An 18377-nucleotide genomic window follows, 5' to 3' on the forward strand; every position below is an offset into this window, starting at 1 on the left:
ATCAGTAGATCTATTTCTCCTGTATGCAAATTGCCATGGGTCCAAAGAAGGTGGAAGTCTAGCCTTAATGTAATCCAGCACCAATCTCTCAAAACATTTCATAATAACAGATGTTAAAGCTACTAGTCTATAGTCATTGAGAGATACCACAGCTGACTGCTTGGGGACTGGCACTATAATAGATGTCTTCAGGCAAGTGGGGACAGAACACTGCAACAAGGATAAATTGAAAATATCCGTAAAAACTGCAGCTAATTTTGCAGCGCAGCCCCTAACAACTCGTCCCGTGATTCCATCTGGTCCAGCTGCCTTTCGAACATTAATATTCTGAAAAGCGCATTTCACATCTGAAATCTGCAGTAGTAGTAGTTGTCTGTCGATGGTAGATTCTAGTGATGTATTATAGACAGTAGGTGCTGGAATAATGGTTGTTTCTGTTTCCACCTCAAAACAGCTGAAAAATTGATTTAACTGCTCAGCCAAAAAATCACTGCTTCTACTCAGACTGTTTTTGTTACTCTGCCCCGTGATTTGTCATAGGCCACGCCATACCCGACGAGTGTCAGAACTCTCAAGATATTGCTCAATTCTCTGGCTGTACATAGCTTTGGCATCCCTAATGCCACTTTTCAGTTTAGGTCTGGCCTCTCTATACTGTAGTTCATCACCAGAATGAAAAGCAGCATTTCTGGCTTTTAGTAAAAGGTGCACTTCTCTATTTAGCCAAGGCTTGTTATTAGAAAACACTCATACTTGTCTGGTGGTAGTAACAACATCGATGCAGCTTTTTATATAAAACAGTACTGTCGAGGCATAAGTATCAACATTGTCCTCCTCAAACAGTGCCCAATCAGTGCTCCTAAAGCAATCTTGAAGTTGCTCAGATGCACCCACTGGCCACACTCGTATTTCTCTAGTTGATGGTCTGATTCTGGATGACATCTTCACATCCCACTGTCTGAGGAAGTCACACAGCATCCTGAGAGACTCTTCCCATCCTGCTTATAACTTTTTTGAACTCTTGCCGTCTGGCAGAAGATATAGAACAATTAAGACTCAGACCATACGTTTTCTGAATAGTTTTTATCCCAGAGCTATAATTGCACTTAATAATGAGCTTAAAGACCACCAGTAGTGAATAGTTAGTTGGACTGTGTTACTTGGCCTGCTGTGTAGATGTTTGTATTTTTAGTAAGTACTTTTAGTGGGTGGGGAGTGTTGGGGGATTTTTTAGTGGGTGGGGAGTGTTTGGGGAATTTTATGTGTGTGCATGTGTCTGGTCTCTGGGTGTCTGTGAATTTCATTGTATGAGTATACTGTGTATATACTTACAATGACAATAAATAAATAAATAAATAAATAAATAAATAAATAAATAAATAAATATTTATAGAATTCACAGTGACTTAAGTGCATCTCACTCTCACTTTCCTTCAGCACAACAAAAAGTGATTGAAACAGCTTTCATACCACATTTATTTAACACACAGGCAGCTGATATAATATAACCTAATAGACACTGCTGCAAAGCTGCAATCTGATGCTACAGAGATGAAATGGATACAATTTAATTTCTAGTCCTTGTATTGCCCATGTACAGTTAAGGAAGATGTCCATTTTATTTTCTTCTTTTGTGACTATGATGCCTGTCCTCATCTCTGAAACAAAGATCAAGCATTATTTAAGATTTCTGCAGACTGAAAGAAGTAAACTTTAGGCAAACAGCAGACTATAGTGGGGAAGAACTGTGGAATGTGCTTACCACATCGCCACATTTCAGCATGTGCGTACATACATACATAATTTACTTGTGGCTCTTTTGAGTAATGTATCCTTTGCCTAATTTCTGTAAAGTATTCAACACTTCAAACAACTTCTCTAAGCATGACCTCTTTTGGTTCTGACTTCTTACTCCTTTCTCTCTTCACAAGAATGTTCAAGGGTTTTTATCCTTGAAAACTGGATGGCCCAGTTCTGAAATTTTTTGGAACTATGCTGCTTATAAAGTGAATTAAATTCTTATTTTTGTATACAGGTGCATGTTACATACAGCACTGATGTTACCTGTCTGTCATGGGTTGGAGGGAAAGTTCCATCCTATGGGGAGTGGAAGGCGGGACATCAGGAGGAGGGGCTGTACTGTATATATATGTGGAGTTTCTGTAGGAGAGCTAAGGAGAAGCTGGAGAAGAGCTGAGAGAAGAAGCTTGAGTGGGAGTCTGTGTGTCAGACAGGGTACTACTGTGTGTCAGTCAGTACCAACCTGATAGGTTCAGGTGTCTGTATGGTTAGCCAGAACTGATAGGTTCAGGGTCTGTGCTTCAAGTTAAGTGTTCTGTGTGAACCAAACTGTGTGTATGTATGATTGAGACTAAGCCACGTTACTGTATCTTATTCACCTGATCATTTTATTTTCCCTGTGTGTTATGTAAATAAACCTTGTTCTTTTATTTGTTTAAAAATCCATCCCTGGTCTGTGTGACTTCTTATAGGGAATGGTTGGTGGCAGCTTAGTGAAACTGTGGTATATCCCAGTAGGTCTGGGTTTGTCACAGTGCATTCTATACTTGAGAGCTTAGAGATAACATACATGTATATAACATTTTGGGCAGGGAGTGGGATTATGGAACAACTTGTTCTGAACATGGTTTACAATTCCACTTCAGCCCCACTCCTGAAGTAACAGCACCAATTCTTGTTGAAATTAAATGTAGTCACTCTTGTTTTATAAAACCTTAACTCACAATTATTTTGATTATGTTTACACACATCTTCATATGAAAACGATGTCTTATGCATTTGGGGTCACAACTGACCCCAAAGGGGATGTTTATACCACCCATATTCCTATGCTATTTCATAAATCATGCATGTTCCTACAATAAGAAATTCAGTTGGAGTGATTTACGTTAGGGGTTAAGAGTAAACTAATTGTATGCTGCAATAGCTACTTTAAGTGAATTTTTTTATCACTATAAAGTAGCTGTTGACCATTCTAGAATTTTTCTTATGATTGTCACACATCAGGAAGATTTTAGTTGGTGGAAATTGGGCATGACACCCTGTAGAAATTAACCTTAAGAATTGTGATAAGCTTTAGGTATTTCTGTCATATTAAGCAATACGATAACCTCCATATTTTAAATTTTATGGCATATATACATTGCATTAGACATTGTCAGAATCGCTGTTTAAAAGATCCTTTAATTGTAAGCTGAACCAATATCAGATTAGTGGTACTTCTGGAAAGCATGGGAAAGGTAAAACCAGAGTAGCTGAGTGAATGCAAAAACTAAGTAGCACCAAAAGTGGAATTACAACCTTTGGGTGAGCACTGATCTGATAGTTTAGTACTGATTAAGTGGCATACCACCTACCTCTGGCATGCTCACCTGAACCTTTACTGTTTCTGATCTCAGCTATTACAATCACTATCACATTAAAGGCATAAATTATCCAACCACAGTCAGAGACCAAGGACATTTATTACTTGCCTTTCTCTTTTCCTGCGGGAATCTCTTTCCCTTTCGCGACTTCTTTTTCGTTTGCCCGGACTTCTGCTGGAACTTCTCCTGTGTCTAGAATGATCAGCATCCCTTGAGCTTTCAGAAGACTGTCTTGAATCAGCAGATGCAGATCTCTGTTCTTCCTTTCTAAAGAAAGGAATTGATGGCCTTAGAATACAGTTTAGGGGGAATAAATTGTGTCTGTTTTATATGGTCAGCAAGCTATTGTTTAATAAGTAATTGAACAGATGCTGATTTATTGATTGATCATTTTTGCAAAATACTTTGCATGTCTGGATGCTAGTGCCAATATGATATGTCCTCATGTCACAGCATGTACACTGGAGCGGGGGAGGGAAAGGAGTAGTTTTGAGATGAAAGGACATGTTTTTATCCCCCTCCTAGGGAAACGGAAGAAAACACATGCCACTGATGAAATGAATAGGGAGGGGCCAATATAACATACAACTCCCTTTCCCTTTAAAAAAATATGTCTGACGAGGCCCGGTTTGAAGTCTTGGATACACACAGACCCACCGGGTTGCTGCTGGAAAATCTAGATGGAGACTCATTAATTAGCAGTGAGAAGCTACTGTGAGTAACACCACTTGCCTTCTGCAGGCATAACTACCAAATAGGATTGTAGCCTGTTAAGTCCATAATAAACAGAGGCAGCCATTGTATAGAAAAGATTGTTGCTTGTCACTAGAGGCAGTACAGAATCTGTACCAAAGATGCAAAACCACAACGACAATTGTACTGCACCTCCCCCTATCCATCATGCCTACACAATACCTGCCGTGCTACTAAAATTTGATGGTACAGCTGTTTTTACCTATTTAGAAGCTTTTTTTAAAAGGCTGAGACAAGCGGTTTCTTAACTGCCAGTACAGCAGTGGTGAGAATGATGGTGAGATCTTTGGGGAGTTTTTTTTTTTTAAAAAAAAACAGCCCATGAGGCAGGTGTTGGTAATTCCTGGGCTATACAGTAGATGGCCATGATACACCTGCACTGGCAAGCAGCATCACTGGAGGCAACACCCCCCTAAACTTTCATGTAACAAAAGCCCAATGTATCAATCTTTATAGTACACAACTGCACTGATTCTTTTTTAAAAAATAAATATGTAAATTTGCTTCTTTTGTCCCATCTGAGAATGAGATTTTCAGATTATTCTGGACTACAAATCCCATAATTCTCCATTCTGGGAATTCAGCCTGACAGACAAATACCTTACAGACACCAAAGTGTGTTTCACCTGGGATAAAAGGCTCAATTGGAAAACACTTGAGATTTAGCTAGGCCAGCAATGGCGAACCCATCGCACGCGTGCCACAGCTGGCACACGGAGCCCTTTCTGCTGGCACACGAGCCATAGGTCACCAGACCGCTACTCCCTCCCCCTTGTGCAGCCAAACCTCAGAAGGCGGCTGCAGCCGGTGCTGGCGGTTCGGCAGGCGGATCTGGGGCAACTGGTGCGGATTCCCCCTTCCGTCGCCACTTCCAGTTCTGGGTCCGCACTTCCTGTTCCGGGTCCTCCACTGTTGCGTGGCAGCACACTGACCACCCACCCACCCCAGTTTGGGCACGTGAGCCCAAAAAGGTTTGCCACCACTGAGCCAGGCCTAGCTTTCTATTCAGAAAGAAAGCTCTCAGCTAGCACCGGATGACCTACACCAGGAGTGTGTTCTTGTTGGTTCTGCTGGATCTCTCAATGGCTTTCAGTACCATTGACCATGATATCCTTCTGGAGTGGATCTTGAAGCTACTGTTTTATAGTAGTTTTGATCCTTCCTGGACGGCTGAAAGAAGGTGGTGTTGGGAAACTTGAGGTGGTTTGAAATGCTGCAGCCTGACTGGTGGCTCCCTTATTACAGCAGCTTCACTGGCTGCCAGTCTGTTTCCAGGTCCAGTTCAAAGTGCTGGCTATGACCTATAAAGTCCTATACGGCTGAAGTCCAGACTGTTTGAAGGACTGTATCATTCCATATGAGCTTTATCAGCTTTAAGAGTTATTGAGGAGGCCCTTCTTTCAGTCCTACCACCTTCCCAAGCTTTGGTGAGGCCATGAAAGAGAGCCTTTTCAGTGGCTGCTTCCAGGCTTTGCAATGTGGTGCCCTGAGAAACCAGGCTGGCCCCCTTCTGCTTGTTCTTCCGTCGTCAAAGACCTTTTCAGGCATGCAATAAGGGTCTGAGGAATGTTGTATTTATTAAGAGATTTTTAAATACTTTAAAAATTATTTGTAATGTTGGCTTTAATATGATACATGTTTGTTTCTAATATAGTTTCTATGATATTTTAGAATGGTTTATTGTATAGGTTTTATTGATGTGAGCCTACTAGCTAAGCCTCAAAGCCTTCCAGTTGAGGCCTTTCTCCCAAGTGAGCCTCATTTCGTTGTTTGTAAGGTGCCTATTAGGTAGAACTCCCAGAGTGGAGAACTATGGAATGTATAGTCCAAAAAATCTGAATATTGTATTCCTCTTGTCATGTGGATACAAACCTTGGGCTGTTGGCAAATCAGAAGAATGTCCTCAGCTCCACTGAGATTCTCCATGCCTATTCGACATAGTACTCTTTATAGCTTTTATCTTAATGACACTATTGTGCAAGTTTTACTTCCCTTGTAATTCAAAAGGTACTAACGCCCCTGGAAAAAGAGGACGTTTTGCAGTAGCAATTCCTACCTTCCTGAAGACTTTGCTGAAAAAGAGGATGCATCGTCTTCACAAGTTTCTGCACTTCTGTTCTCCTCCTGCCAGTGACTGGCAAGTTCTTCCATATGCACTCCAATTACATCTCTTATTACCTGGATAGAAATATCAGAGACTAAACTCAGAAAAAAAGTGGTTGTTCTGTTGGATGGGGGGGCATCCTAGGCGATGAACCAGATAAAAAATCAGGACACTTTGTTTTAAAAGCAAAGCATAGCACTGTCTGTCTTTGTCTGATGGTACAGTATCTCAAACCTTGTTAACTGAATTCCTTCACAGCACGCTTTCCCCTCCCATTCTTCCCTTTTATTTGGTTATGCCGGTGTGTTTAAAGTGTTACAAATAAAAATAAATATATATATATATTTAAAAAGTATATAAGACGGCTTAGCCTAAAATGTTAGTTGTGCTAGCAATTTACTTAAGCAAAATCTGCTTAAAAACAGATTTTATTTTATTTATTTTATTTATTTATTTATTTAATTTATATGCCGCCCACTCTACCCAAAGGTCTCTGGGCGGCTTACAACAATTAAAATTCAATGGAATAAAATAAAATGATTAAAATACAATTAAAATACAATTAAAATACAATTAAAATTGCCATCATTAAGACCCACAGTTAATGTTATTTCAATTAAAAGCCTTCTGGAACAGGAAGGTTTTGACCTGGCGCCGAAATATCATCAATGTCGGCGCCAGGCGAATTTCAGTTGGGAGGGCGTTCCATAGTCTGGGGGCAGCTGCCGAGAAGGCCCTTTGTCTACAAGCCATCCCTCTTACCTCCTTGAGGGATGGCTCTTTCAAAAGGGCCCCCTGGCTAGATCTTAACAGCCGGGTAGGCTCATATGGAAGGAGGCGGTCCTTCAAGTATCCAGGGCCCAAGCCGTTTAGGGCTTTATATGTCAAAACAAGCACTTTGAATTGGGCCCGGACAGCAACTGGTAACCAGTGTAAATTATACAGAATCGGCTTGATGTGCTCTCTGGCGGCCCCACCACTCACCAGCCGCGCAGCTCGATTCTGAACCAGTTGCAGTCGCCGGACCGTCTTCAAAGGCAGCCCCACGTAGAGCGCATTGCAATAATCAATACGAGATGTTACCAGTGCATGTGTAACTGTCATGAGACTCCACTCGTCCAGGTAGGGCCGTAGCTGGTATAATTTCCGCAGCTGAAGGAAGGCACCCCTGGCCACCGAGTCCACCTGAGCTTCCAAAGTTAGACTGGGGTCCAGGAGCACCCCCAGGCTGCGGACCCTGTCCCTTAGGGGGAGTGTAACCCCATTCAGGACAGGGAAGTGGCCCTCCAACCTGTCCGGCGAAGCACCCACTAACAGCACTTCCGTCTTGTCTGGATTGAGTTTCAATTTATTAACCCTCATCCAGTCCATTATCAGGTCCAGACACGAGTTCAGCACAGAAACCGCCTCACCTGGATTGGTGGAAAACGAGAGGTAGAGCTGAGTGTCGTCAGCATATTGCTGACTCCTCAGCCCAAACCTCCTGATGACCTCTCCCAGCGGTTTCATGTAGATGTTAAACAGCATGGGGGACAGTATCGAGCCCTGAGGAACCCCATGACATAAATGCCATGGGGCAGAGCAACTGTCCCCCAGCACCACCCTCTGGACACGGTCAGCTAGGAAGGAGCGGAACCATCGTAAAACAGTGCCCCCAACTCCTAACCCAGCCAGCCTATCCAGAAGGACACCATGGTCGATGGTGTCGAAAGCCGCTGAGAGGTCCAGGAGTATCAACAGGGTCACACTCCCCCTGTCTCTCTCCCGGCAAAGGTCATCATACAGGGCGACCAAGGCTGTCTCTGTACCAAAACCCGGCCTGAAACCCGACTGAAATGGATCCAGAAAATCCGTTTCATCCAGCAGCGCCTGGAGTTGTCCGGCCACAACCCGCTCCAACACCTTGCCCAAATAAGGGAGGTTCGCCACTGGTCGGTAGTTGACCACCAGCCTTGGGTCCAGGTTAGGCTTTTTAAGGAGTGGTCGAATTACCGCCTCTTTCAAGGCGGTAGGGACCACTCCCTCTCTCAGAGAGGCGTTCACGGCCTCCTGGACCCAAGTGCGAACCCCCCTGGCAGATCTTCCAATTAGCCAAGATGGGCAAGGGTCGAGCGGCGTGGTGGTAGAACGGACAGATCCAAGCACCCTGTCCACATCCTCGGGTCTCAACAATTGAAACTCATCCATTAAGGTTTGACCTAAGCACGGCACACTGGACACATCTTCCGATTTTGCAGTAACAGTGGAGTCCAGCCCACTGCGAATCTGAGCGATTTTTTCCTCAAAATGAATAGCAAACTCATCACAGCGAGCTGATGAGCAGTCCGGGACCTCCACCGGGTTTCCCGGTTGAAGAAGATCCCGGACCACCCGAAACAGCTCTGCTGGACGACATTCTGAGGAAGCAATGCGGCTGGAGAAATATTGCCGTTTCGCCAGCCGCATTGCCACGAAATAGGCCCGATAATGGGCTCTAAGTCGTGTTCGATCAGATTCCCAGCGGGACTTCCTCCACCTGCGCTCTAGCCGTCTCCCCTCTCGCTTCATCGCCCGCAGTTCAGAAGTATACCAGGAAGCTGTCTGGGCTCGGCGAGCAGGGAGAGGGCGCTTAGGCGCAATCGTGTCAACCGCCCGGGTCATCTCCCTATTCCATAGGGTGACCTGAGCTTCGACAGGAGCGCCAACCATATCAGACGGATACTCCCCCAGAGCATTCAGGAATCCATCTGGATCCATAAGTCTCCGAGGGCGGATCATCTTGATAGATCCCCCACCCTTGCAGAGGGAAGAAGAAGCTAATAGACTAAACTTGACCAGGAAGTGGTCTGACCATGACAATGGGGTCACAACCAGCCCCTCCACATCCAAACCACCATCTTCCAGTCCCGTTGTGAAAACAAGGTCCAAGGTGTGGCCCTTCTCATGTGTCGGGCCGATGACACATTGAGACAGTCCCATGGTTGTCATGGCGGCCATGAAGTCCTGAGCCGCCCCGGTCAAGGCAGCCTCAGCATGGATGTTGAGGTCCCCCAGCACCAGCAGCCTGGGAGTCCTCAACACCAGGTCCGAGACTGCCTCCGTCAGCTCAGGTAGGGAGACTGTTGGTACGCAGCAGGGTGGGCGGTACACCAACAGAATCCCTAATCTGTCTCGTGAGCCCAACATACAATACAGGCCCTCAAGACCTCCTCTCAAAGGGACAGGAAGCCTGGTCAAGGAGATAGAACTCCTATAGACTATAGCAACTCCCCCTCCCCGACCCTCCGAGCGACACTGGTGCTGGACTGAGTACCCAGGAGGACACAGCTGGGAGAGGGGGACACCACCTTCCTCTCCCACCCAGGTCTCAGTAATGCACGCCAGGTCAGCACCCTCATCCAGAATTACATCATGGATGAGGGCAGTTTTATTTTGTACTGACCTGGCGTTCATCAACAGCACCGTGTGGCTCGAGGGTTTGCTGATATGGTCGCCTGATACCATCTGGTTGGAGGTAGGACTAGAAGAGGGGATAGATGTAAGATATCTAACCTCTCTTCTCCTACGCGGGCATGTTCTACCCCCACCACCATTCCTTCCCCTACCCAGCACCACCTCAATGGCTGCCCCCTCCAACGCCCTCCCCCCTTCCTGTTCCATCAGGTCCACTGTGGGTCTCTATGCAACCTGATGGCAATTAGTAATACTAACAGTTAAAACAAACAAATAAGAACAAACCCACACACCCTTCTAATGCCCCTTCTCCCCTCCCAGCCAGGTGGCTGGTGTTGAGGAAGGGGTGGGTTTGTCCAAAGCAGCAGCACCAGCAGCAGCAGGGTCTCGGTCCTGAAAGGCCGGGGAGCGCAAGCCAGAAATTCTCCCAGACACGTCTCTCACCCGTGCCTGGGGACGGCAGATATTGCAGGCAGCTCCCCCGACGTCAGGAACGCTGGTCTGTGAGGGCCCTGGCACAAGCTTCCGGCTTTTATGGTCTCCCTCCCTCCCAGCCAGGTGGCTGATGTTATGGAAGGGGGTGGGATGGCCTGAAGCAGCAGGAGCAGTAGCAACAGGGTCCCAGTCCTGAAAAAGGCCGGGGAGCGCAAGCCAGAAATTCTCCCAGACACGTCTCTCACCCGTGCCTGGGACGGCAGATATTGCAGGCAGCTCCCCCGACGTCAGGAACGCTGGTCTGTGAGGGCCCTGGCACAAGCTTCCGGCTTTTATGGTCTCCCTCCCTCCCAGCCAGGTGGCTGATGTTATGGAAGGGGGTGGGATGGCCTGAAGCAGCAGGAGCAGTAGCAACAGGGTCCCAGTCCTGAAAAAGGCCGGGGAGCGCAAGCCAGAAATTCTCCCAGACACGTCTCTCACCCGTGCCTGGGACGGCAGATATTGCAGGCAGCTCCCCCGACGTCAGGAACGCTGGTCTGTGAGGGCCCTGGCACAAGCTTCCGGCTTTTATGGTCTCCCTCCCTCCCAGCCAGGTGGCTGATGTTATGGAAGGGGGTGGGATGGCCTGAAGCAGCAGGAGCAGTAGCAACAGGGTCCCAGTCCTGAAAAAGGCCGGGGAGCGCAAGCCAGAAATTCTCCCAGACACGTCTCTCACCCGTGCCTGGGGACGGCAGATATTGCAGGCAGCTCCCTCGACGTCAGGAACGCTGGTCTGTGAGGGCCCTGGCACAAGCTTCCGGCTTTTATGGTCTCCCTCCCTCCCAGCCAGGTGGCTGATGTTATGGAAGGGGGTGGGATGGCCTGAAGCAGCAGGAGCAGTAGCAACAGGGTCCCAGTCCTGAAAAAGGCCGGGGAGCGCAAGCCAGAAATTCTCCCAGACACGTCTCTCACCCGTGCCTGGGACGGCAGATATTGCAGGCAGCTCCCCCGACGTCAGGAACGCTGGTCAGTTGCTACTGCTCCTGCTGATCATTAGATATAATGATCTAATTAATTTATGTTAACATAAAATCAAATAATCCCTGCAAGAACTCATATTTCTCCAGATACTCCCAACTAACCTCTGTGTAGGATTTCTTAGTGATATGTACATTCTTAGCTCTATAGGACTGGCGTCGCCTTTTGTAGTCCCGCATCTCCGCAAGAATTTCAAGATGAGACTTTGGACCTTTCTGACCATCCTCTAAACAACAAAAAAGAATACATCCGTTCCAGTATTAGTATAAAAGCATATACTGATAAGTATCGAAGGTCATCCATACAGTTCCATTTCAACTGCACAGTTCCATCAAAATAGACCATTCAAGGCAGGGAAAATAGCACAGTGCAGTGGGTGCTGCTTTGCAGTGGGTAACTGCAATGATCACTAACTGCAACCCAGCCTACAACACACATGATAAAGTCCTAATAATTTTAACAGGACTGGCTTGAATCTGACATTAACCCCAGAATGCTATCATGTCCAAGGCAGAGCAAAGCTTGTGTGTTATTTGAGAAAAAAGGATGCCTTAGCAAAAGTATGAAATCCCACTTCACATGTTTTGGAATTTAACAAATATCCCGTAAAGCACAGCTTACAACATTTTTCCCCAGACCTTGGCTGATTTTAGCTGCCAAATCTACGAACAGATCACTGTCATTTTCTGTCAGCTGGGATCTTGACCTCTGGTTCTTTGTCTCTGCAAGGACGTAGTCATAGATTGCAAGACGGTCAGCTTGAGTCAAATCACATATGTAACGCTTGTGGTTTTCTGGAACTTCAACAGGCTGAGAAGAATAAGCACCTGAAATGTGCAAACAATTGACTCGGTTAGGACAATCAAAAATGAACAAATCCTCTGAGCCAGAGAAGCACTGGAAATGTAAGAAGCTCTTGAAAATTTAGGGATGGATTCCTCGCTATATAGGCAGCGAAAATGGCCGTCGTATGGAGGATCTTCGCTGGACGGTGAGTTTTTACCCCATTGGAACGAATTGAATGGGTTTCAATGTGTTTCAATGGGGTTTTTAATTTCGTTTTACGATGTTTTCACTTAACGGCGATTTTCCTGGAACGGATTATTGTCGTTAAGCGAAGCACCACTGTATAAAAATCAAACCAAACCAAACCAATCAATCAATATTTCTCACTCACCACTCAATGCAAACTGAGACCAAGTGTAAGACTGACAGTGAGAGCAAGATTCCTCTCACGGGAGTGCACACCCTCCTGCCCTCTGCTGACAAGGAAGTGCAAACACCACCTATCCCCCCTCCCAGGAAGATAAGACCACCGGGAACAGATCTGGGGATCAAAGAAGAAAAGTTGAAAGGCATGACTGTAAAGAAAGCGGGAGTGTTTTGGCAGGAGCACGACAGCCCCGGGTAGAGGTAGAACCTGGGCTTGTAGATATAAAAAGGGGGTGGTTGGGAGTGGATCTGGTTGGAAGATCCATGGACGGGGAAGGCAGAAAAATTAAGAGTCCCAAAGGAGGAGGCAGATGCAAGAAGGAGAAGTGAGAGTACCCCTAAACCCTCTTATTGGGGAGAGCAAGAGTCAAAAGAATGGAGGAGAAAGAGAAGGGAAAGGTGGAGAGGAGAGAAAGATTAGAATGGTGGATGATGGAGCTACAGCAGAGGGGTCCCTCTGAAGACTATGGCCGGAGGATTCCCCCTCACGAGACCAGGTCTGGACAGATGACTGGGACGAAGACACAGTCCCCTTACTGAAAGGGGAGACAGGATAATTACTGAACTCGGACTTTACAATGGACTGGCCGGGACCCCGGAACACTCAGGGGTGCAACCCATTTAAAGTTAAAGAGTGGAAGCCCCCATCTAACCAATTGTTAGAAGGAGGAAATTGTTGGAATACCTTTGTTGACACAGGTTATTTGTTAAACAATCCAATAAATGTTACACCAATTTCTAAACCAAGGAAGTCTGTCAATTTATTTGAAGAAAACCCGGAGCCTGAACCCGAACCCTCACACCAGGCCACATTAGATGCTTTGGCTGATGACATTTGCCCTCAGTCTGAGCTATTCCAGGCTTAGGATGAGGACATACTATACCGTGTTTCCCCGAAAATAAGACAGGGTCTTAATTAATTTTTGCTCCAAAAATGCATTAGGGCTTTTTTTCAGGGGATGTTTTATTTTACAGTTATGTCATCTTCTAGTTGCTGCACAATGGTGGAGGGCAGGGTTTCACTTAACTGGAGCTTATTTTTTGGGTAGGGCTTATATTACAAGCATCCTGAAAAATCATACTAGGGCTTATTTTCAGGTTAGATCTTATTTTCGGGAAAATAGGGTACTATAAGCTAAATGTGATGTGTTAGTAAAAGGTAAGGAATACAAACAATCCTTAATGTATGTCCACTAGCAGGGCACAGAAAATAATCCTAAAACACTAGGGACTGACAAATGATGCAGGGCAACAGCTCAGTGCACTATCATAGTACAACGTAGTACTATGTAGTTTTATTCATTTTTGTACCTGAGCCCTGCCTTTTCTTCAAGGGGTTCAGAATTTCATTTGACCTTAGAACTTCTGTGGCAGGAAAGTCAGGCTGAGATGCGATTCTGAATTCTCCCTGTTTATATCAGACATCAGAATTTGTTTTTGTCTCCAAGATCCAGGCCTTTTCTTTATCCAAGCAGACAATGCAGTTTCCATTTTGCTACAACAATGCGAATTCATTTACTGAGAGCTAGCATCATTGGCTAGCTCTCAGTAAATCACAGTCTGGGTGCCATCAATAAAATGAGCATTTTCATGACCTACTTCATGTTAAAATGAACATAACCACAGAAGCATTGCACCTTGAAAAGTGTTATATTTAGTAAAAACATAATTTTAGATGGATTACAGTCTGGCTTCACTGCCATGGGTTATACTATGAACAAACAAAAGAGAAAATAAATAGGAAAGGACTAGATCTTAAAAAGGCAAACATTTTTAGGAAATTCCAAATGGAGACACAGAAGGAAAAGTCACTGAGAGCAAGCTTCTATGTTGGAAAATTCAAACACATATAAAACAGTGAAACTATTCCCCCCCCCAACTGCCATCAGATCAATTCTAACTCATGGTGACCCTTTTCGGGTTTTTCAGGCAGAGAATACTCAGAAGTGGTTTACCGTTTCCTTCTCGGGGCACCTTGGGACTGTGCAGTTTGCCCAAGGCCACACAGGCTGGTTCTACTCCTAGTGGTCAAATGAACCCCCAACCTTTGGCTCCACAGCCAGCTACCTAAACCACTGAGCTATCCAAGTCAGGGCTTCTAAAAGCGCAAATAGTTTCTGTACTACGGGAACGCTTGTGACAACCTTGCTATTCCTTACCTGCATAGTAACTTCCACACTCTTTAGCAATGGCTTGTTTAATAATGTGAAACTGCAAATTCTTGTCTGCAGCAAAACAGAAAAGGACATAAAAGGATGAGCTATATATAATGATTCTACTGTACGCAGTTTGAAGACACATTATTTAATTCACAATGCATGAAATGCACAAGAAGCAACAGTCTGGGTAAAAACAAAACGATCCTGGCTGTCACATTTTTTAAACGGCTGTTCACATTTGGAGACCAGATGTTTAAGAGAGATTTTTATGTGCTGAAATTTTTTAACAGAAACAACAGTCTTGTTGCACCATTATGACTAGGAACTTTTATTTAGCATTTTATTTGCATGTTTATTGGTTTTACTGTTTTTAAATTTGTAATGCCGCCCAGAGTAGACCTTTGGTCTAGATGGGCAGGGTATAAATCTTAAAAGATATAAAAATAAATAATTATAATAAAATTTTTTATCACCTTTAAAGTACAAGACTCTTTACTCATTTTGCTCCAGCAGCCTAACAGCTGCTTCTGTCCTGGAAAAATTTAACAAACATCAAAGGATTTCTAATTGAATATTCTGGTTTTACACACTTTTTTTCTCATGGACTTTTTAAATTATTCAAGGCTCCTTGGACTGAATCTCCATGAAATTAGCAGAAAGCAATATAATATAGCAGCCAGATTTCAAATGAGTTAGTCTAGTGGGGGACACAATATCATTTATGCAGCCACTGCATTTTAAGAATCCTGACCTACTACGTTGATTATGCTGTCTATATTACATCTTAAGTACCTCTTTGGTAGAAAAGCAACATTTCTGAGAAACAAGCAAGCTGAGGTTCCTCCAGAAAAAAACTGTTTCAATCTTTGTTTTCAAAACTTGATACCAAGCTTTGAAAACAAACAGCTAGAGACATGAACTACAACAATTAAGCCAGAGCAAACAGTTAAAACGTAACACTACCTGGGAATAAATATCACCTTCCAAACATCTCAACACAATTTCCATTTGGGATCAGTTGCCTTACCCAATAAAAATTAAGCCAGAGCATACTGAACTAAGCTTCATGAATTCTCCAGAAGGAAAACAGAAATCTATACAATTACAGACTTTTCCTCAAGATTATCTATAACGTTCTCACTCAGTAGAACACATAACACAGTAAGAATATCTGATGCCTAATGATTTCTGCTTACCAGCACATTCACACTCACCCATTTGAACCTTAGGGATCCTTGCTTTCTCATAGAAAAAAGTAGAATCATACATTTCAGTCTAAAAGACAAAATGTACCAAAAAGTTATTGAGTAATTATCATTGTCACTGATAGTTAAACACTGCACTTCCCCTCTTAATCCTGTGCATTCTTACAAATTCTCAATAATGCTTCTGGAATTCTTGGGGATTTCGAAAATGCAAATCCACACTCTTAATTCTCAGTAAGGTATACACAAACTAAATCATGATAGAACCACATGGCTAATCCTGCCCTTTTATTGTTCCCGGAGCTACTAGTCTATCCTAAAATATATTTGCATAATAAGTGCTTTAACTGTCTTAGAACATTTAACCTGAGAAACTGGATATTCTTCCTATTGAGTTTAATTCAATGTGGTTTTTCGATGCACGACCACCTCAAAAGAATATAAATACACGAACTCTTAACATATTGATTTTTTTAAAAAAAATAGGTTTATTGATTGGAATTTTAAAAGTCACCACTTCCTCCATTCTATATAGAAGAACACAATGTGAAAACATTTAAAGTTTTCAAAATTAAGAAGTCACATTTGCTTTCGAAAGAAACTGGGTAAGAGGGATGCTTCCTATCCTCAGAATGTGGAAAACCAAATGAAGAAAGAACCCAGCACATGAATATTACCTCCTCCTCTTTAGAATACTCTAGTTTTCTCAGCCTACAGGACACCATATGCTTCTCCAAGGAAGATTTAGACATTTGATGATTAGCATCATAGGGACACGTCACTTTTTCACACTACAGAAAATGACAAAATGTGATCAGTAGGTAGCAGAGGAATAAAATTCTGGAATACAGTGGAGCCTCGCTAGACGATGATAATTCGTTCCACTGAAATTGCTGTTTAGCGAAATCATTGTCTAGCAAAAAGCATTTCCCCATTGGAATGCATCGAAATCTGTTTAATGTGTTCCAATCGGGAAGAATCGTTGTCTAGCGAAGATCGGCCATAGGAAAGCCGCTTTGCGAACCTCCGATCAGCTGTTTAAATTGCTGTCTTGCGAATCTTAGGTCCCGAAAACACCTGTTTTGCGAGCACGGAGGGAGCTGTCAAAATCGTCATCTAGCGAAAGTCAGTTTGCGAAGCAGGGACCAAACACTGTCCAGCGAAATTCCCCCATAGGAATCACTGTTTTGCGAGTCACTATAGCAATCGCAAAAAGTTAATGTCTAGTGAAAAAACTGTCATGCGGGGTAACTGTCTAGCGAGGCACCACTGTATTAGAAAAGGTTAATGCAAGATAGGAATTCAGGAGAGGTTTCCTTATCTCTTTGTTTTTCCCTTCTCCATATTAAAACTGACAAACTGTCACCCATTATACCCAAGCCATCAGCCTAAAGTAGTGGTCCCCAGTCTTGGGCCTCCAGATGTTCTAGGGCTTCAACTCCCAGAAATCCTAGTCAGAAGAGGTGGTGGTGAAGGCTTCTGGGAGCTGGTCCAAGAACATCTGGAGGCCCAAGGTTGTTGACCACTGGAAGGATCTGGTACAGACAACCAGTCTGCAAGGAATTTTTATTCTCCTCCTTCCCAGTCACACAGACTTCTGAAGAGGGAATCATCTCGTGTCACGCTCTCGTGCTGATTTATCTCAACCGGATAAGCCAGAAGTGAGGAAGAAGCAAACCGCTGACCCCAGCAGGAACTCACAAATCTGGACACCCCCCCCCCCAGATATCTATGTAAGGACTTCCGCTCCTAGCAGGCGCAGTCCGTGTGGCCAATGCTGAGGGATTCTTGGGAGTTACACTGGAATTAACACCTGGCACCTCGAGTCTGAGAAGGACTGAACTAGAGTGACGGGACGCAAAGGGCAGCCAGGAACGCAGTGCCTACACGCACAGGCACATATAGTGCGTTTATTATCACAGAATTAAATCAAGGACACTGCCCTTCATCATTCCGAAAACATGCGGCCCTGAAGAGGGATTCTTTTTTTTTTTTAGCAGGAGGGCAGCCCGTCGTGCAACACGTGGGAAAGCGTGCCTCTTTTTTCCAGCACAAGCGCAGCGGACAGGACGGGTCCGGCCCTTCTTCTGCGCCACCTTCACCTTAAAAGCAGGCGCGGAGGCGGCTTACGGGTCCCAGCTCTTGCGGTTCTGATCGTTATTAACCCTCCCTTCCTCGAGAGGCAACTTACTGGGCCTCCAAACCACATCGCCGAGGAAAGACGCCTCTTCCCACGACACGCGTCTGGAGCGGCGGCGGCGGCGGCGGCCATGCTTGCCACAGGAAGCCTCGCTTCCAGGGGTTCCGAACGCGGAGGATTTCCAAGGCTCAGCAGCGCCATCTTTATTCCTGGCAAAGAGACGTCCTATTTTTTTCCCCCCCACATCCCCGTCTCTCCGGTCACTCACGGAGGCGAGGCATTCAGAGAGTACGGCGAAAGTTTCGGGAACTGTTATCTATTTCGGCAGCCGCGCACACTCAGGCGAAGACGCTGCGGTGTTCTTTTTCGTTTCCGGCACCTAGGAGCGAACTCTCGCGATATCTGCAACTTCACCTACGAGGTGGTTAGAGCGCCACCCCCTCAGAGACGCGAGTAGCTTACTGTTGGCGACAGCGGCCTCTTTGGGCGGAGTTGGGTATTGCAAGAGCCAGCTAAGCTTGGTCCTGTCAGTAC

General features: G+C 44.9%; 1 protein-coding gene across 3 annotated transcripts; it reads right to left on the minus strand.

The window, feature by feature from the left end:
- Positions 1–1458: 1458 nt before the first annotated feature.
- SNRNP48 (small nuclear ribonucleoprotein U11/U12 subunit 48) lies at positions 1459–18220 on the minus strand. Of its 3 annotated transcripts, none has more exons than XM_020797175.3 (9): positions 17895–18220; positions 16381–16494; positions 15713–15773; positions 14499–14564; positions 11766–11954; positions 11232–11353; positions 6196–6317; positions 3495–3653; positions 1459–1658 (listed from the first exon to the last, which is right to left on the minus strand). In XM_020797175.3, the coding sequence occupies exons 1-9, from the start codon at positions 18042–18044 to the stop codon at positions 1619–1621; spliced, it is 1023 nt and encodes a 340-aa protein (XP_020652834.3). In that variant the 5' UTR covers positions 18045–18220; the 3' UTR covers positions 1459–1618. The 3 variants fall into 3 exon arrangements, with proteins under 3 accessions (XP_020652834.3, XP_020652832.3, XP_078247821.1); XM_020797173.3 differs by having other exon boundaries at positions 15695–15773; XM_078391695.1 differs by having other exon boundaries at positions 17806–17984.
- Positions 18221–18377: the final 157 nt, after the last annotated feature.

Source organism: Pogona vitticeps, chromosome 4 (genome assembly GCF_051106095.1).
Source record: "Pogona vitticeps strain Pit_001003342236 chromosome 4, PviZW2.1, whole genome shotgun sequence".
Lineage (NCBI taxonomy): Eukaryota > Metazoa > Chordata > Lepidosauria > Squamata > Agamidae > Pogona > Pogona vitticeps.

What these genes read in the sequence shown, in the direction of transcription:
- SNRNP48 (XM_020797173.3), bottom strand. Translation starts at nt 18,044, where the DNA reads ATGGCGCTGCTGAGCCTTGGAAATCCTCCGCGTTCGGAACCCCTGGAA. An exon ending in GTGTGGAAGTTACTATGCAG is followed by an intron (nt 11,955 to 14,498) that starts GTAAGGAATAGC and finishes TGCACATTTCAG; the next exon opens with GTGCTTATTCTTCTCAGCCT. An exon ending in TCAGCAAAGTCTTCAGGAAG is followed by an intron (nt 3,654 to 6,195) that starts GTAGGAATTGCT and finishes TCCTTTCTTTAG; the next exon opens with AAAGGAAGAACAGAGATCTG.